Source organism: Labrus bergylta, chromosome 7, assembly GCF_963930695.1.
Source record: "Labrus bergylta chromosome 7, fLabBer1.1, whole genome shotgun sequence".
Classification (NCBI taxonomy): Eukaryota; Metazoa; Chordata; class Actinopteri; order Labriformes; family Labridae; genus Labrus; species Labrus bergylta.
In genome coordinates, this window is record NC_089201.1 from 22,466,611 (window position 1) to 22,491,553 (window position 24,943).

General features: G+C 40.7%; 1 protein-coding gene across 2 annotated transcripts in view; it reads right to left on the minus strand.

Annotated features, from left to right (window-relative positions):
- Nucleotides 1-285: 285 nt before the first annotated feature.
- LOC110002721 (PDZ domain-containing RING finger protein 4-like) overlaps nt 286-24,943 on the minus strand; it is a 119,780-nt gene continuing 95,122 nt past the window's right edge. For both annotated transcript variants that reach the window (XM_065957030.1, XM_020658386.2), the window contains 7 exons: nt 22,272-22,525; nt 19,257-19,359; nt 10,110-10,208; nt 7,785-7,847; nt 5,429-5,530; nt 4,492-4,623; nt 286-3,558 (listed from right to left, as the gene is read on the minus strand). In XM_065957030.1, coding sequence (XP_065813102.1) covers nt 2,077-3,558; nt 4,492-4,623; nt 5,429-5,530; nt 7,785-7,847; nt 10,110-10,208; nt 19,257-19,359; nt 22,272-22,525 — 2,235 coding nt within the window. In that variant the 3' untranslated portion in view covers nt 286-2,076. The remainder of the gene's footprint in view (nt 3,559-4,491; nt 4,624-5,428; nt 5,531-7,784; nt 7,848-10,109; nt 10,209-19,256; nt 19,360-22,271; nt 22,526-24,943) is intronic.

The window sequence follows — 24,943 nt, forward strand, 5'->3', positions numbered from 1 at the left end:
GAGTCCTTGTTCAACACATTTTTTTGTATAACTGACTAAACTAGTCATTGCCACAGAATGTCTTCCTATAGCTTTTGTTAATGTTCACTCCGCATTAACACAGATGACCAAATTAGTGACAATGATGACAATGACCAAATTTGCAATATGAACTATTTTGTAAAGCAACTAAGGATTTTTTTTTTTTACTCATGTAAGTCCTAGCTTGCAAAAACTGCAAGTAGCAGCAGATGTGGTCTCTTCCAGAAAAGTGAATGAAAAAAATACCAACCCATTGCAATGATGTACCAAAAAACAATAATTTATTATCATTTCTTTCACCGTTATCACACATTTCACCTGGCTACAAATGTGCCCAACTACGCATTACTCAAAAATTAGACCATGGACATCGACTCAAAAAAAATACAGGGATCAGTTTAAAATTTCGAATGTACAATATTTCACTTTAAAATGACGCATTTTGGGATGAGTGTACTGTACATATAGCTGAACTATAAATTCATTTGATGGATGGTAACCTCTCATGTCAGCAGTTTAGGTTTTCAATGATCCCATTTGCTGTGTTCTGAGTCCTGCTCAGTGGCAATCACCCAAACACAAGTTGAATGTGACTGCAAACATAATTCGGTAACAACTGTACAAGTTTTGTTGATTCTTCCTGATACTTAGAGTCATTTTTAGGTTATGTATGAATAAGGCTGACAGTACCTGCCTCTTGCACAGAGATATGCAGAAACACTTTGTGTATGGAAAAGCTGCAACACAAACACATCATTGATTGAGTTTTTGCTGTTAAGGCTATGCTGAGTAAAGGTGTATGGAAAGTCAAAAATATGTAAAAAATACCGGTATGCAAAAGATATGAGAAGGTCCATCTGTTGTCGAATATGTAGAAAAAAATTGGATTTTTAAGCAAAAATAAAACTGGATACAAAATATTTCTTTATCCAAAGCTGAAAACGATACAAAAAAGCTGCAACCCTGGCAACGAGCAATTTTATTCTGGATTCTTGAGATGTTTGTTTTCCTTTACCAAAAAATCTAGGAAAACTGTTTGGAAGAATAATTAAGTCCGTTTTTCTGTGTCTGCTGAGTCATTTTTTTTCCATGAACTTGTCAGAGTAGCAGCTTCTGAAGTGTTGTTTCGAAGTTTTTGTTGTAGCTTTGTAAAAAGAATCAGATCAGGTTAACCAATTATGGAAACGTAATATCAAGAGTTTGAATGCATCATGAGGTATTGACCTGTTCAAAGTTTTTATAAAATTGCTAATAATAAAAAATTATATTATGAAAGGTAATTTGTTGACTCATTTTTAAAATGTACAATGTTTAAGTACACAGAAACCACACTAATCCTTTGCCCTGATTAATAGATATGGCATTATCATGTGAAACATATTTTTCAATCTGTTTCAAATTAGTTTGAGGAATTGAAAACTCGTAATTCTGTTAGTATTTTAGTAGGATCAAGTTTTACAGTACTCTTGGATTAAGAGCCCCATTTTTGTAAACATACTTAGAAGCTCTTGTGATGTGTTCTTCATCGTTTTAACTGAACTTTTTTGGAAATCAATGCACAGATAATTTTAACTCCTTCTCAACAACATAGAGAAAGTAATAAATTTCAGCTTTGAAAGATAAGTACATCTGACAATGAAGGAACATTTAGAAAACAAGAGAAAGGCTGCAGACCCAACTGTTTCACTTTGTACCTGGAACGTGTTCATGACACAAGAAAAATACTACACTTTTCTTAGGATGTTCATACAACTATTTTGAGTTATATAATGGTATGGTCTTAACATAAATATGAAAATAGAATTGAAAAGATAAACATGTTTTGACTGAGTAATAAAATAATTATCATCATTTCATAGAAAAATGCTTTTCCCACAGAGTGATGTGAAAAAATGATGTTGAAAATCATGGAGAAAATGCTGTGATAAAATCTTTACAAAATGCTTTTTGGGTTACAAAGTGTGAAAAATATTCATAATGTCCTCATAAAAACGCCACATTGAACGAGGCAAGTATCACATACCGCATGGGGTAGAATGTGTGTGTTATCTTTCTTTATACAGTTGTGACTGAAAGGAAGGCGTTGTGCACCTTGGCTCCCTCGGGGGCCTTAGTACCATGAGTCATCAGTTCCTGGATGGTCATCCAGTTATCCAGAATCTTCTTGTTGCGTTTCTTCATCATCTTCTTGTGGCTGAGTTCTATGATGCTGACTTCCTTGCGACCCTCGCTGCTGCTCTGAGGGTTCTCTTTCAAGCTTTCCAGGCGACTACGCTGCATAAACTCTCGTCTTTTCCTCTGTTCTTTTGCTCTGACCAGGTGCTGCTTCCTTTCCTCTTTACTCCAGTACCTCCCCATCTTCATTTCACTCATTGCATCATCATCCGTGGTCATTCCCCCGCTACGCTCCTCTTTAATCTTGAGGGCTCGCTCCCTCAGGATCTTATCTCTTACAGGCCTCTTGGTGATGTAGCGTGTGCCGTCGCTGCGGATCTTGACCTTCCACTCCATCTTGGGCTCATTAATTGGCCTCTGAGGCTCTTTGCAGACACTGAGCAGGCTGAGCTGGCTCTGAGCGTACTCCACAGCCGAGCGCTGCTGGATCAGTTGCATATAGCTCTGGTAGTGGCGGGCGTGAGCTGGGATGTTGACCTGCCTCTGCTGGGAGCTGTGGGACGGAGAGAAGTAAGGGATCTGGGAAGCACTTGGCTTTAAAACGCCCTTGCTCTCCTCCTCAGCCTGAGGTGTGTGCTTTGCAGGGTTGCTGTGGTCCGGGCTGGTGCTCTTACCTGGGACTGGAGCATGACATGCTGGGACTGGAGCATGACATGCTGGGACTGGACTTGGGCTAAGTGAAGGGCCAGTGGCAAGGCTGCTGCAGAGGTTCCTCTGGTTGGTGAGACTCACCATCCTCTGGAGTGAGTGCTCCGGGGAGCGGTCCATTGCTAGAGGGGTGCTCCGTGAACTCTCAGCTGTGTTATAGGCACTGGAGCTGTCTTTGTCAGATTTCTCCAGCCTTTCATTAATGTCCGCCAGCTTACCCCTGGTGGGGTCACTTCGATTGAGGCTTTGGTTTTTGGTTGAGGGTGCACAGGGGCCCGTGGAAGGAGATTGCTGTCCCTTTCGAAGGTTATGGGCCTGCATGATGTTTTGACATTCAAGTTCAATGCTGCGCAGCTCTTCATTGAGCATCCGTAACTCGTGCTGCATGCCGCCCTGCTCGCCCACGCTGCACTCAATAGTGCTGCGGCGGCTGTAGAACAGGTCGTACTCCCCACTGTTGCGTATCTGACACTTCAGCTCCAAGAGCTGCTGGAAACGATCACCCTCCATCTCTTCATCTTCCTCTTCCTCTTTGTCCTCCAGTTTTGAGGAGCCGGTACGGTGTGTGTCCCCATTGTCTCTCAGGCACTTGGACAGACGTCTCTGGATGTGTGCCAGGACATTATGCTCTGAGCTCTCCATTCTGTCCTTTATTCTCTGTACATTATCCTTATGAGGCAGTGTGGAGCAGGTAGGCTCATCGTCTTCTTCTCTCTGAGAAATAACATAAACAAGACATTCCTGAAATACTCTGATATTGAACACATGCAAAACTGCTACACTTATTTTTGTTATTTATCCACTTCTATTCGATCAATGCTACTTAAAGGAAAACTGTAGTTTAAAACTGTTTTGATTTTAAGGATGTGTAGTAAGTCTGCAAATGTCTTTTAAGTTATTTTATGTAGTTGACTCATCTGTTGGGATGAACTTTAAAGGTACTCCGGTGTTTTCTGTTATACCTGCCTTTCTATGGAATGAGGACAGAGAAGAACTAAAATACATCCGAACTGCTGTATTAAGAGTTCAAAAAGTGAAACCCACTTCTTTAGTATCCTGGAGGATTACATATGCTGTTGTGCATAACTGTGTTCTACAGCTCTGCTACTTCAGGGATTGTTTCCTCTCCATCATGCCTTTGAAGTTCCGTTTATATGGATTTTTGTAGCATGCTATTCTCTCAACAAAACAGAATTTTAAATCATGATTTTTCTATGTTTGGAATTGAAATGGTTCATTGGTCCCATCCCATACATATTCATACTCATTATTTCATACTCATTTTTCAAAGGGCAAAGCTGTTTTCACTGTTTTCCCCCGGAAAGTCAATGAAAAGTTTGATTTCCTGACTGCTGCCGGCTAGAGCTGTTTAATATTGACTGTGACTAATGACCCGAAACAGTCAAAGCAATTTTTGGTCAGTCAGAACGGTATGACATTCATAACACACTGGGCTCTACACTCTGTCAGTCAGGGGGGAGGTTAACTTTGATCTATTCTTCACAAAATATCTGTTTTTAGGACCATGTTGTCATTGAACAGAGAAAAGACACGAGCTTCTACAGTTTCTTCTACCCAGATACCAAAGCTCTGCCATTGACTCATTAATCCAGTTATAGTAAAGCATGTGTTTTGCTGCTGTCTGACCTGCTCATTCTCCTGATCCTCTTCTTGTAAGGCAGCCAATTCCATCTCCTCTCTCTGCTGCTCCTCCAACATTTCCATCTTCAGCTGCTCCAGGAACTCACTGTGCTCATCGTCCAACCAGTCCTCCTCCAGCTAAGGGTGAATGAAGAGGGAAAGAAAAGGGGCAAATGTTATTTGTCAAGGCCTAAAGCTTGTGGTAACAGTGTCCCAAAACAAAGTGTTGGATGCCCAAATCGGATTTGGTGAAAAAAAAAAAAGAAAGAAAAGGTTTTGAAATAAGAAACTGAAAGAACCAGTAGGGTGTATTGTTTGACTGATATGCACCAGACTTCTTGCCCTACAAAACAACAACCCTCCTTTTTAAAACATGCGTTCTTATCTTAAAATCAAGCCAATACACTTCAATGGCTTTTCCACTGCGACCTCTGACCTATCTGCTCCACACCATCTATCATCTATTTGTCTACTTGATGCGAACCAAATGGAATCCATATCTGTAGACTTCAGATTTACTACCGAGAGACACATTTAATTACAAAGAGTCTACTATTGCTACTGGCTCATCTGCACTGCGGCAGAGTTCTTCCGCTTAGTCGCCATCGGCCTTGGGCCTGAACTCACTTCACATTAGCATGCCATTAGCTTTTATGGCTTAGCGTTGGAAGTCAATTACAGTGGCGCTACATAAAAATAAAACATGATGAGGTGTCTCAGTGGTGGCTTCCACTTGGAGAGGTTGTGGTGTAGAGGGGGAGGGCTGGCTACCCCAGACTGCTGAGGTTTACCCTACTATATACAGTATATATATATATGTACTGTAATGATAAAAGTTCAGGGCTTTACTTTGTTAGCAGTGGGCCCCATGTTATACGTTATATGTTTGCTTCAATGGTTAAACAGAGAAAAGTGTTATTTCAAGTGTGTTGTATTTCCACACCTGCAATTCAGGTCTGGCAACCAGCAGCAGGATGTTCCTGCACTCGTCGTTGGAGAGCGCAGCCATGGCTTCCTCTCTGTCTTGTACGTCTTGGCCATTAATCTGAAGATGACACGCAAACAGGATTACTACACTCCCTATTAATTCAGAAGCAAGCAAGCAAGCAAACATGTATTAGCTTCAAAGCAGCAAACATTTACTCAAATGTACATAAATACACAGAGAATAGTTTTATTCTCCCAATAAAAGCCCTTAAGAAAAACAAAGTACAACAATAAAAGTGGCACTGCACATTAATGCTGTTTTTTCCTCAGGAAATTGTAAACACTATGTGCTGCTCCCTAATACATATCTGGACCCAACGGTGATTAGGAATGGGACAGTGGCCGTGGGCCGACGGAGCTGTTGTGTACCGGGCGGCGTACATGCATCTAGCCGTACAATTAACTGGCCACTGACAGGGGGCGTCCATCTTTTTGCAGGCAGAGTAATGGCCCTGTCACTGGTGGATAATAGTGCCAGAGTACTGGTCTGCCTCACAAACACACACATACACCCTCCTCTGGTTTAAACCAGGCACAGAGCACATGATAGACTCCAGAAGACAATTAGACCAACACTGCTTATTTATCCTCCCCCTGCTTCTTACAATTGCCTTCGCAGACTAGTTACTCCTCCTTAGACTACAATTCTGTTTACCCCACTAAAAATACTGTATACAGTTGTACTGATTTATGCTCATTTTATACAAAGAATATTAATGTGTGCTTTTCAATTTATAGACCTTTAATTTAATTTTTTATTCTACATTTGACTCACAATCTTGTCAGTGTTAAAACTGTTAACATTACCCTTTTTTAGCATCAGAGATTACCCCTAAATGTGCACCGTTTAAACCTTAAAGCTGCTGATACATTCTGTAAAAAAAAAAATTGAAAAATGATTATTAGTGATCTCCTAATGATGCTAGAATACACAGGGTACTAACGCTTAACTTTTCTGATTAACACATCTCTATTGAGCTTTCGATTCTCTTTGAACCCGTTGTTTCTTGGCCTGCAGACTGGGCAGCAGTTAGTGAACATACTGAGCATACTGTCAGTGAACTATTGGCAGTACTACCACTGCAGACTGACAAAGGAAAACTTGGGTCCCAGAGAAACAAGCAGATTTTTGTTCGAGCAAAATAAATGACTCGATGGATTGCTACTGGCCCTCTTTTTAATACTGCCCTGCATTTTAGGCTATATTAAAGGAATGACAGATACTGGTATCGTTATTGGAACAACTCTAGAATAATCCCTGATACTCCCACTGTAAACTACATTTTAAACCACACCATAATTAACTCTGTAGGCAACTCGAGATCTTCAACCAAGTCCTGCTGCCTTTAGATCACACTTTAAGACACTATACACACTAAAAGATGGCAATAAGTGACAAAGTGATGAACATAGTTAACATAAATCAAACTTTAGGGCCTGATATTTCCTATAGGAGACACTAGTGATGAAAAAAATAACAACTTTAAGGAAGTCTTCAATGATATAAAATAAATATAAAGCAAATGTTACACTTAAATTAATCAGGAAGCTGCAATGCTGAAATAAATGCTACTGATGAATTCCTGAAAATGAACCTACATTTTCCAGGAGAGACGCATGTGTGAACACAACCTGGCAAAAACTGTCAAAGTATCAACATTTGTTTGCTATTTCCACCTTGTCTTTTATTCATAATGAGGGAGTCTGCTGAATGTGAAAAATGGCAACTGTTTCCCATAATGAATAAATCAAGTTATAATATGTCAGATATTGTTTTCAGCATGTTTCACTGCCCCCAAGTGGCAAAAAGAAATGTGCTAATGCTGCTTTGACTTCACAATTAGAAGCACAGTTAAACAAAGATAATAATTACCAGCCTTACCCAGAGAGGCAACACTATCCAGCCCTCAGCCCTACAACTACCTCTTCTCACAGTTGCAGAATGTCTCTGAATCTCAGGCCTGTAGATGAAGCTGGGGGGCTAATAAGAGACAATCAGAGCCTTTCAGCTACCCCACAAGAGATGTGAGCTGCAGCACAGTGCCACCCTCAACCAGAACTCTAAAGAAAACCCTGTTGGTGCTGAGTCTGTAACTAAAACAGCCAGGGGGGCACTTCTCCCCCTTTAACAGTCACAGCGGGGGGGTGTTCTGCCTTTTTAATGTGCTGCCATTAAAAATGAATGGGCTCTCGTGCTGGGAGACAGTGGTTGGGTGTGACAAAATAAAAGCAGGTTTTAATGTTGAATGAAATTAGATCTTTAGCAGAGCAGGAAACAGAGTGTGTGTGTGTGTGTGTGTGTTCTACTGTACCTGTAAGATGCGATCCCCCTCTCGGATCCGCCCGTCTCTGGCTGCGATGCTGTTTGGACTGATCTGTGTGGAGGTAGAAAAAAAACAATGTATGCCTCCATTACACTTACAGTTTTTATTTAGTGGAATCACAAATTGTCTGAACAGTTTCAACTTTTTGTGGAGACATAACCCAGAGATAGACACGTCTAGACTGTTTTAGCAATGTAAGCAACATTGGTTTGCTGTAAAGGAAAGACCTTAGAATTCAAAATGTTCTCCTGTAGCTACACGTTCACTTAATGAACTCTTTTTAGCCTGTAACAAAAGCCATAAGAAGTTAAATTACCACTCTCATCGTTTAAGTTTTATTGTGTATCCATCTTGGTTGTTATATCCAGGCTAGATTTATATATCACAAGCCTCTGCTTATAGCATCTACAGCCCATAACTCAACCTCAGTACATGATGCACCTGCCCCTTCTGTAACTAATGCCAGTGAACAAGGGGGCAGGACACTCTTTCATCGGCCAATCAATCGGTGTCTGGGGCCATTCGTTTCACTCTCTCATACAAGGCGGGACCTCTGGAGATGGTGAAGTGCTGTGGCACTCCATCTTCATGATAGTCTACTCCTACACAGAGGAGCACTCATTAAACTGGGAGGAAGGTCACTAGACAGGACTAGGGGTAGGACAGAAGGGAAGGGAGCATATTAAAGGCAATATTTGTGCCGTTATGAGCGAGCAACCCAAACCCTGAATTGAAAGCAACTGAAATTTGAAATAGCAAGCAACACAGGAAGATTCAGGGGCAGACTGCTTGAAGTTCTCAGGAGTGCATATGTGAAGACAGCCTTGTGCATTTTGCTCTCCAAATAGGTTTGAGCATTGAAATAAAATGGATGTAGAGGAAACATATAAAAGAGGAGGAAGGTGAACTACAAACTCTAAATATCCCATTAATACAGTGAAGGAGTATTTCTGTTGACTCTGTAATAGACTAGCTACAGTACCAGTCCAGACAGGACTTTGGCTTTTTGCCCTGTGGATGCTGGGACGCGCTCCAGCTCCACCTGTCCCTGAATAGAATTTAAAAAGTCTAGAAAATGGATGGGCCAGTGGATTAGAGACAATAACTTTTTCCTGCTTTTTGTTCTCCTGAATTATTTAGCCTTTATGCTGTTTGACACATTGGAAACAAAGAAAAATACACTTAATAACAACACAGAGAGAAAACAAAGTGGTCATTCATCAAGAGCGACAAACTAGTGCAATTTCTGTTTGTTTTAAAATGACCTTGGATTGTTCCTGACTCCTTACTTATGCGCGATCAGAGCACATAACACCTTTTTTTCGACCGCATCGTCTATACAGTGACATTCAGCAACCTCATCTAAATGCAGCACACAACTCTAAGCTCTACTTTTGCACAGAGCAAACACTTAAAGATGCTGCCAGAAGCCACAGACCGCACTGATTTATATTCCACTCAGCTCTCAAAGCGAACACCTTGCATGGTCCGAGTCCACTTCAAACAAATCAAAGAGAAAGTTGAGCAGTATTATTTCTCGTCTCGCAACAAGTTGGGAGAAAAATTGAAAAGTTTTGCTGCTAAAAGGTATTTCAGAGCGTGCTTGTTTATGCTGTATTAAGACGACTGGATGAACAATGAGACAAGACCTGAAAGCTTTCTTTGATTCATGTCTTGGCAGGCACTTCACGTTTGAAAACCAGCAGTGTAATCACAAAGCGAAAGCTATGCCAAACTGTTCAATAATATCATTTATGTTTGATAAGAGTTCAATTTTGAATAACTACACCCAATAGAAAAGCGGCCTTTCTCACATGAATACTTAATTAGAATTGTGAGATGAATATGAAATGTCATAATTGATTTAGCCTTGAAATTCCAGCTCTCTCAGTTTTTCACACATTTTACTGAGATATGGTTAAATAGCCATGATGATTGTCTCTTTCTATTAACAGTGCATGTGTAAATGTAGGACTTCAAAGAGCAGCATAGAAGGAAACTGTATATAGAATATGCATACCTCTTGTCCCAAGAGTATTGTTTTTTTAATCAGCTGTGTTAGCTATGGTGGAGGAAGAGCTAACTGGAGGTGGATACATGTGGCATATTTTTTAAAGTATCTCCAGGAGCAAAGCAGAGTGGGGAGAGATCAAAGAGATATGATACTCCGTTCAGAGAGTTCTGCAGTGAAAAGTATGAAGTAGCACTTCCTCAAGGTGGAGGATGCAACACTCAGTGTTACATAAAGGAAATGAATCCTTTCAACCCAAGACATTTCAAGTCTTTAATCATAAGGGTAAGATATTTACTCACCTCACTGACATAGATGGCCACATCCTCCTCTTCATCTGTCCTGTAGCACAGAGTTAGACCCAGTTTCTCTTGGCTGCTGAGTCGACACAATTCCACTTCCTGTGTTCAAAAGAGGATACATTGTAATGTCAAAACAAGACCAAAGGTCAACAGGAAATCAGTCGTAGCATTTTCTTGAGCAATTTGCGATCATCTGCATTCTAGTAATGAAAGCGCTACCATGCTGGAGTTCAGCTGGAATAAAGTTTCAACATCCACAGTTTAGCTTAGCTAGTTCACATGCTAATATTAACCAGCAGTTTAAGAAGTGTCAGGGCAGTCCATCAGACTGTCATCTGGATCACAAATGTAACCTCAGGGGTTTGGATCAGTCAAGTTACTGAGATTCATCTTGTTCTGACATGATAACAGTCAGTACTAATGAGGTGCCCTAACTAACCACTAGACATCGCCTCTCATGGAGCAAAGATTAATCAGATATTGAAGGGGTGAAGAGAAAAATTGAACATTCAGTTTTAACATTGTAAACAATAGTTGACATAACAGTGTCATCACAAGCTGCATTCAGTATGTTCTCTGAAGATTTTGGTAAATTCAGAGAAATTTGTTTGGATATGCTTTTCAAATACATTTTTTTATTTTTGTATAGCGTCAATTCATAACAAGTGTTATCTCAAGACACTTTACAAAAAGCAGGTAAAATACCTTACTCTTTGTCTGTTAACATTACGAAAGAGCAGGTAAAAAGACCTTAAAAAACTGCCTTATTAAAAGGCAGAAATCTTTGGCCGGATCCCCGGCTCATGACGAAACAGCCTTCACAGGCCTAGACTGCGCCGGGCTTGGAAAGGGATAGGGGGAGAGATGGGATAAGATGCAGGAAGAGGGATAGGGAGCAAGGGGGTAAGGGGAGGCAAATCGTCCATCGACAATCCGGTGGGGGGGGGTTGTTCTGGCAGATCATACACAGTCAGATTTACATTGATCAACACTTCAAGACAATTCCTTGGAGTTCTTAGAAGAGAAATACACTACACTATTTTCAAACACTGCTCAAACTCCCACTCCTTCAATGGTCCAAGTAATAGGAGGGAGAGCTCCAGAGCAGCCACAAAGCGAACCTTTGCTGTGATGTTGTTTTGCAGACCGAGGACCTCTGTAACCTCAAATGAGGACACAGAAAGTGATCTGAGACTGCACATAAATTACCATCAAACTCAAATCTTGATGCAGAACAATGGCAACACAAACACTGAGTTTCTGTTCCACTCAAGATCAAATACAACTCTCCAACTTTTAAGCAAAAACATCTTACTTGTTTTGAGTTGCCAACTCTCTTCTGAGGTTTCTGAGTGTGAAAGTGTTTGATCATGAAAGACATTTTCAGCCTGCACAGTTTGATCGGTGGGGCTTTGAAAAATGTCAGAGGACCTGAAGTGTTTTTTTTTTTTTTTTTTACTCTCAAGCTGTTGCCAAGTTTTAGAATATTAGACTATAAATAAACTATAATTATGCTAATGTTAGCAGATATACATATTTGCTGCGCGCTAGAGTATTCCGCATCTTCCCGGGGGGAGAGATCAACAAACTATTGACTTACAAATCAGTGGACGTCAAATTTCCCAGGAGCCTCTTGGAACATAGCAAAGTACCCTGGCGTCAACATGAATTCTGTATTTAAGTTCATAAATACAAACACACAGACAGTGAGATCTGATTAACCACAGCTGGAGCTTGTGTGAGAGGCACACTTCTCCTTCCTCTAATATTCAAAGTCTGTTCTGAATATGGAACCAACCAACACTTTCACTTTTCACTCTCAGTTTCCCACAACAGAGGTGCAGCCAAAGCCTTTGCTCCATCTCCTAATGCTGAGACGTATCAAGGGTGTTGGAGGGAATCAAGTGTGAAATGGCCTCTCCTCCCAAAGTCTTCATTAGAGCAGAAACACAGCAACTCTCAGCAGCAGAAGCGAGCTGGCTGAGTGGCGAGGAGGGGAGGGGAGGGGAGGGGGGGCAGAGGGAAATGAGGCGGGGAGGGTCTGGCGGGACTCGGAGGGGTCTCGCACGGAAACAGAGAGATTCATTTCCTCTGTGACAAGTGTGGGTTGGCTGGTTACACGTGTCAGATGTGGCAGAGCTTCTGGAAGTGGACAAGGAGGGGGGCATGAAGTCTGACCATGGTGGGATGAGATGAGGGGGGGAAAAGGCCATTAACACTGCCAGAGAGCAACCACCTGGTGCCTCTTTCCACCCCGCCTAAGCCGTTTATGACCCCTCACTTCCTCTTACACACACACACATAAACACACAAACACATCTTTAGGACCAATTCCCATCTTCCTCCCTGTCCCCTGTCACTCATTTCCCCCTACGTTTCTCTACCTCTGCCTCCTCTCACTCATTGACAGATTTGTTCAGGTGTTTTTGGATCAGGGGGTCTTCTGCTTCTAGGCTACATCCACCTCCACAGAAACAAGAAGAAGAAGAAGATCCTTCATCCCTGTGTGATCCATTTGATTTCACGCTCCAGTTCACTTCCACATTCCAGCGGGAATGCAGACATTCGTACAGACGCCGAGTAAAAGGAGCTGAAGAAAACAGACATCATCCAAGCTGTTTGGTTTTATGTTCCCCGACAGCCTCCACCTGACGGGGAGCTCAGATCTTTAATTGACTGTCTCAGAAGCGACGACAACCTGAAATCCCTGCTGATATGTTAGCAACACACGGTGAAAGAGGGGAGAAGCTTTGGTGCGGACTACCTGAACAAAAAGAGCTGCAGAAATATCCGTCATTAGCTGTATTAAAAAATGTTGCTAATGAGCTACCGCCATTATTGTTTCTGGAGACGTTATTAAAGCGGCACATCTCATGATGCAACGGAGCAGTCATGGAGGTAATGGGAGCTGCGGAGACAGTGCACACTTGCATGCTAATATGATGTGTGAAGTTGTGGGGAAAAAAAAAAAATGAAATCGCTGGCAATGTCTTGGAGACATCTGCCCTAAAAATAAATCACAAATTAATTGCTAAGGCAAAGCAGAGGTGTGAGCAGGTACTACATCAACACTTGTAGTCCCTTCAAGTGAATATCTGTCAAATTAATGGGCTGGATAAAAGGCTAGAGACCTGTGGCAAAATGATCATAGAAAAGCATATTGCATGAAAAATTGCAAGTGTGTTAACTAACTGCAGCACAAATGTAGCCCTTCTTTTTTTTTACCAGATGTTCTTGCTTTATTGTTCGAAGACAAAATTTGTGTTGAAAAACCACCCACTCAGCTCAGACGCTGCAGTGAAAGCACGTTGTCTCCTGATCCATCAAACTCGCATTCACCAATCTCTGTCTCTCGTCTTTTTCTCGCCTCTTGAATTTCTTTTTTTTTTTTTCGATTCCATTTTCCAGGCGAGCTCTCTGCCTCTCAGGCAGGAGATTGCGGCGTGGCACAGGGAAGAGGGCTGACAGTAAATTAATGACTGCAATGGCGTGATTAGGGGGAAGATTGCCGCCCACCATCGAAGCACATTGGATGCTGTCATAATAATCGCGCCTTTGATTACCAGTAATTGAAAAAGCAGTCGCAAATGCAAGGACGGTTTCTACTAGCAGGAAGAGAGTGAAGAATATCTCTTAGATTGGAGTACTTCCTCTTTTTCTAAACTTACTGAAGGTAAGAAAGTAAGTTTCTGTGTGAAACTCTGGCACGTGTACAAGCCAAACATTAAAAAGAAAAAGGACATTATAGCTTTCTATAATGTCCCAAGTTTATTCAGTTTTGACTGTAGGGCTGGCAGAGAAATTCTTCCTCTCCTCCATAAAGAAATAGTCAATTGGCTGAGCAGTAAATTCAGGAGTAAATTTTTTGCAGTGTATCTTTACAGAAAGAGGTGTCTCTCCTAGCTTGTTAAATGAAGTGTGACTTATTCTGAGCCAAACAAATTTTGAAATAGCAGATAAAGTGTGAGAGAGACACAGGTAGGGAAGTGGAGTGGGATATTAGCCTACTAAATATAAACTGTGTACACTAAAGGAATGTAGGGAAACTTGTAAAACATATGGTTAGAGAAGTAGTTCATGTATCCTGTGGTAGTTTGATCACTTCAAAACTGGTCAGTAGTTTTTCCTTATCCCATACTCCTGAACATGGTTTGAATCAAGGCTTGGCTATTTCAGCTGTGCAAGACAGTTCTTAAACTTTGCTTTCACAATGGTGTAATATTGGTGTCTTGTTGTGTGATATCACATTGTTTTATGGAGATGAGGAAGTATCTGTGGAAAAACATATCAACAAACAGCAGGAGCTCTACACACACACACACACACACACACACAGCGCTGTTACGCCTAGCAGGCTCCAACGTGCTTTGGACTTTGCCACACCATTATACTTCCGTGCAGATTAGTTATAAATACTCTGTTTTGAATTGACAATGCGTGAGGGGACTATTATTTTACAGCATTTTTTTTATTTAGTTATGCTTCAATTATGATTAAGTTACCTTCAATCAAAGTCCAGTGTTTCTTGTAATTCCTCTACGTTGAAGCCTGTGTGCAGTCTTAATTGAACATGGGCTCATGTAAAAATCCAGTTAATCCATATTGGTACAGGTGAACACACAATTCAGGGTTTCTTTACTTGATATCTAACTGCATAACATTAACTGGCTTTCTTTAAACTGTCTGCTGTCAAATGTTTGACAGGTAGGATCAAGTTGAATGAAAACTGTTTCACTGATACTGCCTGCTCTGGCTGATAGTTTGAATAAGGTGACCAAGAATAAAGCTACATTTTTTTGGTAAACAGTGTCAAATTGGTTTGTGGCTAACATTAGCAGTACCAACACTGGCAGATCTGGGTCCACCTTGCAGGTTAACACCCACAAGCCTTTGCTGAACTGGATTAAACCTGGGCAGTAGAGCTGGGAGTGAAGGCCCAGTAAGCGGGGCTACAGCTAAACTATGGCTACAGTTAGCTGTTCATTTGGCTCGTTGCGTAAATCCCTTATAGTTTTGCAACACACCCAGTGAGACCAATCATTTCTCTATTTCCATGTTACTACTTTCTGTGATCTGCATTTCCTGTTTTCCCTGTGAATGCCTCAATAAAAAAAAGTCAAGTTGTGATAACTTTTTAGAGTTAAAAAACCTTATCACAGAGTATAAAGTGTTTCTGTGTATTATCACTCAACTGGCCCTCGCAGGGCTGGATAGTGTCAGAAGGCGTTAATGGAAAAGCTAAACTAGGCTAAAATTTGCCCTTGAGCTAAGTAAGTGGGATGCTGAACTCAAAAACATCACTGTGCTCAATACTGCAAGAAGCTCCTTTCACATTATGTTTAGAATTTAGATTCAATGTCTATGTCCAAATATTGATTAAGGTAGCTTTAACTGCAAATAAACACAATATGTAACACTGTAGGTTGTAGCATTTAGGTCATACTGTATTTAGGTGTTTCTGTATATTTATGAACTCTGTAGCCATTTGTGAAAGAGTTTATTGATCTCTCCTTTTTTATGTCTCACTGAAAAACATCTTCAGAACTGATGGCTTCCATCAATATGTAGTGAATTCTGAATTCTATTAGATACTTAGTCAGGAAAATAAAATTAAAACGTAGTTGTATGTGTTTTTTTTGTTTTTTTTACATCCACCCTTACAGCTTAAAACTATACAATACACTATAAATGTGTAATTCCACTGCAGCTGGCTTCTCTCCACCTCATCACCCACTGTACTCCAGGACTCACATGTTGATTACCCTAACAGAAACATCAATGTCCTGGTGTATTTGGAAGGTGAATTAGATTCCAAATGGTTTCCCTGTGATGTGATGGCAAACTGCTCTCCCCCACTGTGCTTTTTCATCTAATCTAAAGAAATGTGTTTCCCCCATTCTCTTTCCTCTCCTTCAACGGGGAGTGAGGGATCAGGCCAACTCTGGAGGTGGCTTTTTAGCTTTCGCTTACATCCCCCTCACAGTGTTGTCAGTTGACATACAGTAAGTGGGGATGCATTAGCATGGTATCAAACTTCCCAAGCATGAAATAAAAACAGTGCAAGGCTGCAAAGCATACCAAGTATAATAGGATTTGTTAATAGCAATGAGGCATAAAGAGAGGCTTTAATATAATATATTTGCTCCGATTTGACACTGGGGCGTCTGCGATCCAACTGGGTGCACAGATCTCTTTTAGGATGTGAAGAAACAGCTCAAGCTCAGTGGGTGGAAACGTTCAGAACAAATTCAAATGAAACAAATAAGAGGAGGGAGGGGTGAGTACTCATCATACATCAGACCAGCCGGAGCCCTCGATGGCAATATGTTCGCACCTCAATGACTCGGAAATAAAGAATATTGGACCAAAGCAGGGAACGGCGACAGAAGCTGTTATCTCTTCCTGTCACAGTTGATTCATTGCGTCTATGTATATCTGTATGTGTCAGAGATCAACAGTCTTAATAGCGGCGCCTTTTCCGACTGCTCCTGTTACTTTCACCCCATCGAAGTTGAAGAAGGATAGAAATGTGTTTCCACTTTTGTGGTTTCTTTTTTTTTTTTTTTTATTGCACCTGACAAACTCACATTGCTTTAATTGGATTTTATCAAGCACAGAGTCAACGAGCGACCTCACTCTTTGTTCTAGAGCTGTGAAAACAATTAGCAGATCGCAGGAAAGTGCTTCACTGTTTGAGGATTTTCAAGCCCAAACACTGAGGCACGTCATAGTTGCCAATGGAAAAAAAGCAAATTTTTCAAGCTGTCAGCAATGTGGCTGATCATCTGTCACTACTGTCCCACTGGGATCTGCCTGTAGAGTCAATTAGTGTTTGGGCCCTTTCACCAATTGTTAAGCATCATTAAATACGGAGTGTAGGGGGAATGTTTGTTCATATGTTGGAAAGGTCAGGTGAGGATTTGTCCGTATGGTTGCAACTCTGCACAAAATGTTGTCAGCAGTTTCAGCAGTTTAGTGCTCAACTTGTTTGTTAGCAGTAAAGCTGATACTAGAACTTTGAGACCAGTCCATTAATGAATGTATACAAAAACCTTAACCATATATTGGCCAGTTTAATTTTCTTGTATAATGTAAGACTGATGAGGATTTAAGAGGATCCCTTAAAGCCTTTGCATACCCATAACGTTATCCACAAATGTGTTTTCATTTATATTGTCTGATTAGACATCTTCTTTGGCCTGTGCAGATGTTAACCAGCCATAGTTTATTTTCATGTCCCTGACGTTGCTGTTAGTTTTGATGCACCTGTAAATATGCACTGTTTCCCACAGAACTTTACAGTTAAGTCGGCTACCTTAAAAACACTCTGCGCTCCTCTTTAACTGTAGTTGTAGAAAAGAAAATTGATGTGAGATCCAACAGCATCTCTGAATGCTACAATTCACTTAGCAGATGCTTAACCAAAGCGACTTACATCAGAGAGTAAATACTACACAAGCAAGGATCTGAGGATGCTGTCTGATGCTCTGTTTGGATCAGTACCAGATGATTCGGGCTGACCCTGAAACGTGACTTTTCTCTGCTTCATCTCACCGTGTCTGTCATACAGGTATCAGCTGGTGGTTATGGGTGACAACAATCAGAAATGTATCCCAAGTAACGTAATGGCCTGCTTTAGTCTGAAGCTGCAAACTTAAACAAACAGAACTAATATCTAGTTCTATGAGTGGGCTACATACATAGCCCTCTAATGGGCTTAGCTATTGTTTTGTTAACAAATTATTGTTATTGAAATGATGCAGCTTTTCATATTACAATCAGGTGTACTCAGATTAAACAGTAATGGAAAAATCTAAAGGCTTTCTGTCATTTTGACAGTTTAGAATACTGAGGGTGATTCAGTGTACCATCTAGTAATTCTTACACAGCAATTCCCTCAAGCCTGACACTTATTATGCGGGAAAATCCTGCACAAATTTACAATGAAGTTTACAATGTCACCGTATGATACACAGTAAATATTTGCATAGTTTTGTACAAGACAGACCAGCCCGAGAAGCTGCATCTGTCTAGATCACTTGCATACCAGTTCACTCTCTCCCTCTCCCCAGCACATGTACTTGGGCAGGTGTGCAGAGAATATGGGAAGCGACTGTCTGAAAATAGATTACTGTGCCAAACTTTCTTCTCCTTCTTGTCTTTTCTTTATCCCCACAACCTTGAACATCAGTTACATTCAGTCAAACAACAGCAAGGCAGCGTGTTTGTGCGCAGCACAGATGTGTTGTCTTTTAGTCAGAGTTAAAGAAAATACTGCTATTCTTATTTAACTTCTAAGCTACATTTAACTTCATCTCAGCTGCTCAGTGACCATATGGAGTTGATGAACACACAAGCTTAAGCTAACATAGTGTTAAAGCAGCATTCCAGAGGAGTTCTGTTTGGGACACATTGGCGCCCAACGAAGGTCTCTGAGTGCAACTGCACTGTCCTCAAAACCCACATAGTGTATTGACATCGCCAGTTTGACATCAAAATTGCAACCTACTGTTTTGTCAAACTCTCACCAACGTGTAAAAGCTCGTCCAATATTAACGCTCTTACGGCTTCTTGTCCGGTAACTTCTTTTTAGCTTCATCTGTCACCATCCTCTTCTGTCTCTTAGCCTCAGACATCGTACCCAACTGTATCAAGGCGGGATAACTGGCTCCTTTTTAGCTAAAGGCTTTTGTGTGAACCATGGCTGTATCGCCATAAACACTTCTCGTTAGAGACCTGCTATCGAAGTTACATAGTGCTGAAAACAGGTGACCAGGTCGCTCTGTGGTTATGGATGCTATGCTCCCTGTTGAAAGTAATTTGGTGGAAAAAGTTACATAGAAGTTTCCACGGACTGGGGGTTAACAATAGATTTGATTTCATTGTTTGTTGAGTGACTGATCCAGTGACAGCCATCGACTGTATCTCGTTACCATTAAAAAAACTAATATTAAAATAACATATCACTTTGACAGCATTTTTAAGACCCTGCCCATCAAAATGACAGACCAGACCAGGAGAAAGTCTTACATAACCTCTTTCGCCAGAACGTACCCACAGGGATAAGCTTGAGCTAGCTGACACTGTAAGCCATGTCAGTGAATTTGTCAGGTGCTTGAAAGCAGTGATGTCAAATGTGATTCTTACCTCATACTCAAACTCCTCTGCCCTCTCTCCATCAGCTGGAACAGGCGAGAGGTAGCCTGTGCCATCATAGTATTCCTGCTCCATTGTATGAAGAGAGTGACAGCTGTCAGGGGAGACAGACAGAGAGTGGGGGAGAGAGAGGGAGGATGAGAGACAGAAGAGGTGAAGAATTAGACACAAGTATGAAAACTGCGCCACATTTTCTTTCACGTGTTGAATACCTCTAAGTGACAGGGTTTCCTCGTCTTTGTCTTTGCTGGAATCTGAAGAATAAAGGATTTGTCAAGGGCTTTCACTGCCGCTAAAGTGTGTGCGATAGATGTGCAGCCCCTTGTTAATAACAGCATAACCACATGACTTGCTTGCTGCTCCTGACAGACAAAACCCCCCACATTGTGCAGTTTAGTTCTATTCTTCTTCCCTCAGTTACTGAACAAAAAAAACACATTGTGAGGGCCTAACAAGATGAGCAGCTTCGGTGCCACACGAGATAATCGCGGTAGACAAAAACTAAACAAATAAATTGAAGATGTTGACTGATGTGTTCAGGGGCTGTCTGACTCTTCGAATTACCCAGCATTGTAATACTGTCTCAAAACAACCTTCCAGACTGGTATACATCAGAATGCTTTATGCTTTGATGCCTCAGTGCTGCACATGTAACAATTACTAATTTACCAACCTGAAAAGAAATGAGCTAAAAACATTTGTTGCATCTATAAAATCTGCTGTATATTGGATCGTGCACCTGATCTCAGATTGAGAGTAGGAAATGTGAGTTTTATGGGACACATTGATTACATTTGGGCCCGGCCAAGGGCTGTAAGTAGCCTGTGAGCACACGTTGCACAGTGTTGCCTAGTTTTTATTAGGCCATTTGCCTTAATCACCTTGTAAACCTTCTCTGAGTCAAAATGGATACTCCAATTATAGCAGGAAGGCCCCCTGGGGATTCCTACCGTGATATCGTATTGGAGACATAGATGTGGTAATGATTTTGATTGGATCATGAATAGTATTTTATACCTTGAGCGTAATACTGACAATAACGCACGTTTGCTAACGATGTTTTTTACAGTGAGCAAACAGATGGGGCAGCCGACTGAAATTCCATCTGTAAATGTCTAAACAAGTCTCTAATGGATTCAATCTAGTTATGACTTTTGGAATTGATCCTCTACTTTGACTCACTCACACAGTGCACAAAGAGTGTCCTGACTTCTGCAGCTCTGTGCCGCATTGTGGCTGCTTTATTGTTTCATTCCCGAGAGGTGAAGCCCAGATATTCCTCTCTATGTTAAACTTTTCTTGTTCACAGTTTACATGTCCTTTGAGATGAACAGAATATAAACTCAAATGCCAGGAGTGGAATTAATGAAGCCTGTTTCTTTTGTTCTTTCCAAAGAAAATCTCATGTTGATACTTCAAACTCTCAAGATCTTTCCTTGTACACATTTTTATGTGTTCCTCTTGCATGGACAATAAAACAAGTCTTTGAGGTATTGTACTACCCAGTATCCATGTGCGATGTGATTAGACTTCTTGTAGTTTTACAACACTTGTTGTTTTGGGAAGTAGCCCAATTACCCAATCATCTCTTCCCAATTTATGGAAATGTAAGCCAGAGACAGAGATATTAAATATGTTTAATCTGTTTTCACACAAAACTCTTGAAAAGTTCCTGACTTTTTTTTTGTGGTGAGCTGAATGTGTGAACTCAAACGTCCACCACGTTTTCACCATGACATTTCCTGCAAGCCCCCCAGTGAAATTCCACCATGAACCCTGTGAACACGGGTAAGATTCAAGAAAGCAAGTGAGCAGACCGGGGGGGGGGGGAGATGTTCATATCTCGCGACCGTTATTATCTTTGTGGACATACTTTGTGCTGCTTCATGCTCTTTTCCGCTCGGCAGTACGTTTCTTTTCCACTTGTTTGTTGATACTGTGAATACGTCCAATTCAGCATTTATATAAAGGCAAAAAAAAAATCACTATGTCACTATGATGTCACACTATTTCATAGTTGACACGGCTACCTCCATCTGGCTTACACTCCGCTTACCAAATAAGAGTACTGTTGGCTGTGGAAACGCAAGCAAGATTAAGGTTTACCGTACCGCGCTGAACCAAACCGGACTGCTTGGTGGAAACAGAGCTTAACAAACTGCATGTCTCGTTTATAAAAGTGACTAAATTAAATTAATTTTCTTCTGCGCCTGCATCTCCTCCACAACTATCCACCATGTGACTTTGTCTACGCTGTGTTCAAGTGATGTAGGACAATTTCTACAACTTGACAGATCCAGATGCTCGTGTATTCAAAATCACTTGCCGCTGTCACACACGGCTAAATGTTTAATGGATTTAAATTGCTTACAAAATTCAATCTTGTTGTTTTCCATATACTTACTGATTAAAAAAGCTTAACATTGAAATGCCAAGCACAATCCACACACACATTCCTTATTAATGCCAATTAGGACCACTTAGCTTGGTCTGTTTTTTTCATCTTTTTTTTTTATTTGATGTGTTCTGTTTGTAAAAAGGAGACTTGAAGGATGTTGAGAAGCTCATTCATCATCGAAATCTATATTTGTCAGAAACCACTTCGCAGCTGGTTAGCCATTTCATTTTTTATTTCACAGGCAGCTTTGCATACTTCTAATGCTAATCCTGCAAACACTGATATTTCTGCTTCATAGCTCAATAACATTTCTCACTTCTTTTTTTTCCTCTCCCGTCTTAATTACCATGAGTCCTTGCCAAAGTCAGAACAAGGACACGACGACAACAACACTTTGTGGCACTGAACTGCAACATTGTTCTATAGCGTTACAAATTGAATAAAATTATTTTCTTATCATTGACCTTCTTCAAACTGTATCCCTGTTATGAATCACTCTCTAACATGATTCACATGTATTTGGCCTAAAGAAGTGAGACTAGTGGACTGAGTGAGGGGTACAGGGGTATGAGAAGAACCTCAACATTTTGCTGTTTTATGTACAGTACCTGTCAGAGAGCAGGAAGGGACACACGTCAGGCACAGGAGGGGTTGAAGGCCGGAGCTTTGCCAGCGCCATGATGTGTTCAAAGGTGATGTCTGTCTGAGTGCACACATCCACCACACGGATTTCCTGAGGGGAGCCATGGGGCCGGCCGCTTGGGGTCCGCCTGATGACCTGCACCACGACGGGGTCCTTGGCAGCGCGAAAGGCCTCCACGGTCTCCTCATGGCTCGACTTGGACAACTCCTTACCATTCACCTAAGGGAGACAAGGAAAGATAGACTTGTGAATATATTGAGATCCACAATGCTTTATACATTTTGCCTTATTCTGTTGACTGTTGCTATGGAGACAGTCTATGGTGGCAGAGCCATTGTTGACATGGACCTAACCCTAGTGCTTCAGCTAAATCTCTGTATACGGAGCGAAAGAAGAACCTTCTGGCCATTCAACACTGAGCCAGAAGGCAAGATACAGTGAATACTGCTTTAACTATGTTTGTTACACTTTGATATAAAGGAGGAACAGGAATACAGAATCTTGTCTCGCAGGTCCATGACCTCTGTCTCCCTCTCAAAGGAAGTCCATATAAACACATAGCACTCTCTGGGTCTGAATACAACTAATCCAACCTCTTCATTCTCACTGCTACACTGTTGACTGAATATTTTTGACATTCAACCAAAATGTGAATCTTTCTTACCGCCTTCTACATAATTTAAACTGTTTTTAAGGTTTACAGCATCAAGTTTCCAACAAAACACACCCCATTTTTTTGAACATGCAACAGTCAGTATTGTGCCCAAAGGGCAATTTTCTCAGGGTTAATGTATTCACAAAGAAATTCATTTTTTCTTCCTGCATCTTTTCTTGACACATGATCAAAAAGAAACCTTCATGAACATAACACTGAAAAAACTTACACACACACATAAAAAAAAAAAAACAGTTTGATGCATCATTATGGAAATGTTAGATCAAAGCCCAAATGGCCTCTCTGTTCACTCAGTCCGTCTTCAGACTCATCTTCAGAAAATGAACTGGATTTTTCAGGCGGATTGAAAACCATTTGCACTACAGCTGGCACATATAAAGAAAATCATTGCTTCATTTAACATCAGTAATTTCTTTGGAAGAGCAACCATGGCTGTGAAATACCTCAGAGAACGTGCTTTGGTATAGACGCTGAAACCAGAGATTATAATTTAGATAACCGCTGGGAGAAATTAAAGTAGACACTCCATAATTACACTTGCAGTTGTATTTAAATATGGTTTTGGAGGGGAGCATTTCGCCCGCACAGCGGACTGAAATTAGCTTAAATGATAACTAGAAAAGTAAAAGTCGACATATAAATTCATAAGTGTCAGTGGAGGAGGAACATCGAAACACGTGGGAAAATCAGCAGCAGTGTTTCAGAATCTAAGTCCTAAAAACAACCCAGTGGTAGAAATAACAAACATCAACCAGTTCAGACTCTAACGAAATTGACCTCAATTAATGAGAGGACAGTTTTAAGTAGCTGTGTTTGTCTGTATGAGGCGCCTCTAAATGAGCATTACAGATGCAGAAGCCAAGAGGGAACTCCTTCAGAGGGAGCTTATATTTTCAACCACAAACTGGTTAACTCTATACTTTGCTTAATCACTCTTTAAAATGTCTTACTGAATTTGACAGCATACATTTTGATACATTCTGTCTGTGTGTTCTGCAGTAGCATAAAATCAATTGACACCTGGCAGCATTAATTCTCTGTGAAGTCAGGCTCAGCATGGATATTTTTATCCCACTAAATATATCTGCATCTATGTTACATTTCTTGATAAGTCCCAGTCTCAGATTTATACCAGACCAGGGTGTCAGTTTGTGTCTCGCTTCAGCAGAAAACCTAACTCATCCTTTTCGATTACAAGTATTGACGCAGTTTAACATCCATTTGTTATCTTCATGTAAAAGGAAACTGTGAAAAAAATACCAATCAAAACTTCTCAAACAACAGAGTGAGATCTTCAAATGTCTCATTTTCAGACACTCTCATTTTGTTTATTGTAGACAGAATCAGCTGCTACATTTTAGTAGCTACAGTTTCTTTTTCCTGATTGAAAAATAATACTAAATGAGTTACTTATTATTTTATTAACATAGTCTTTTAGCTCTCCCTTTTCCTGTCTACACAAGCCAACTGAAACACCTTGTAATGGATTATATATTCCTGTGCATTTGTAATTGCTATTTTACACTCAGACTGTTTTTTTTTTTTGGAAACTGTGAAGACCAAGAAGGAAACACTTTCCAGCTTTTATTTTCCAAATAGTCCCCAAAATATGTAGCTGAAATGAATACATTTATGACCCCACCGTTTGATCTTTCAAATCCTTAAGGGGGGCTAATGCATTATTTAACCATATAAAAACAAAACACTTTAATTGAAGACTGTTTTCCATTCCTATTTTGGGTCACACTCTCACAAACATGCTCTGGGTTTTTGTTATCTGGGTGTTTGTGTTGCACATTACAGTTCTAACTATCTCTACTCAAGCTACCGTAAATCTTCAAATAAAGGACCATCCCCATTTAAAGCCCAGTCCCTTATACTGGCCTGGTGTTGACATACAGTATGTTTTGACAACTAAAGACAGGTCTCAGTTAGAGGCCCTTTGCATTTAGTGTTGAAAT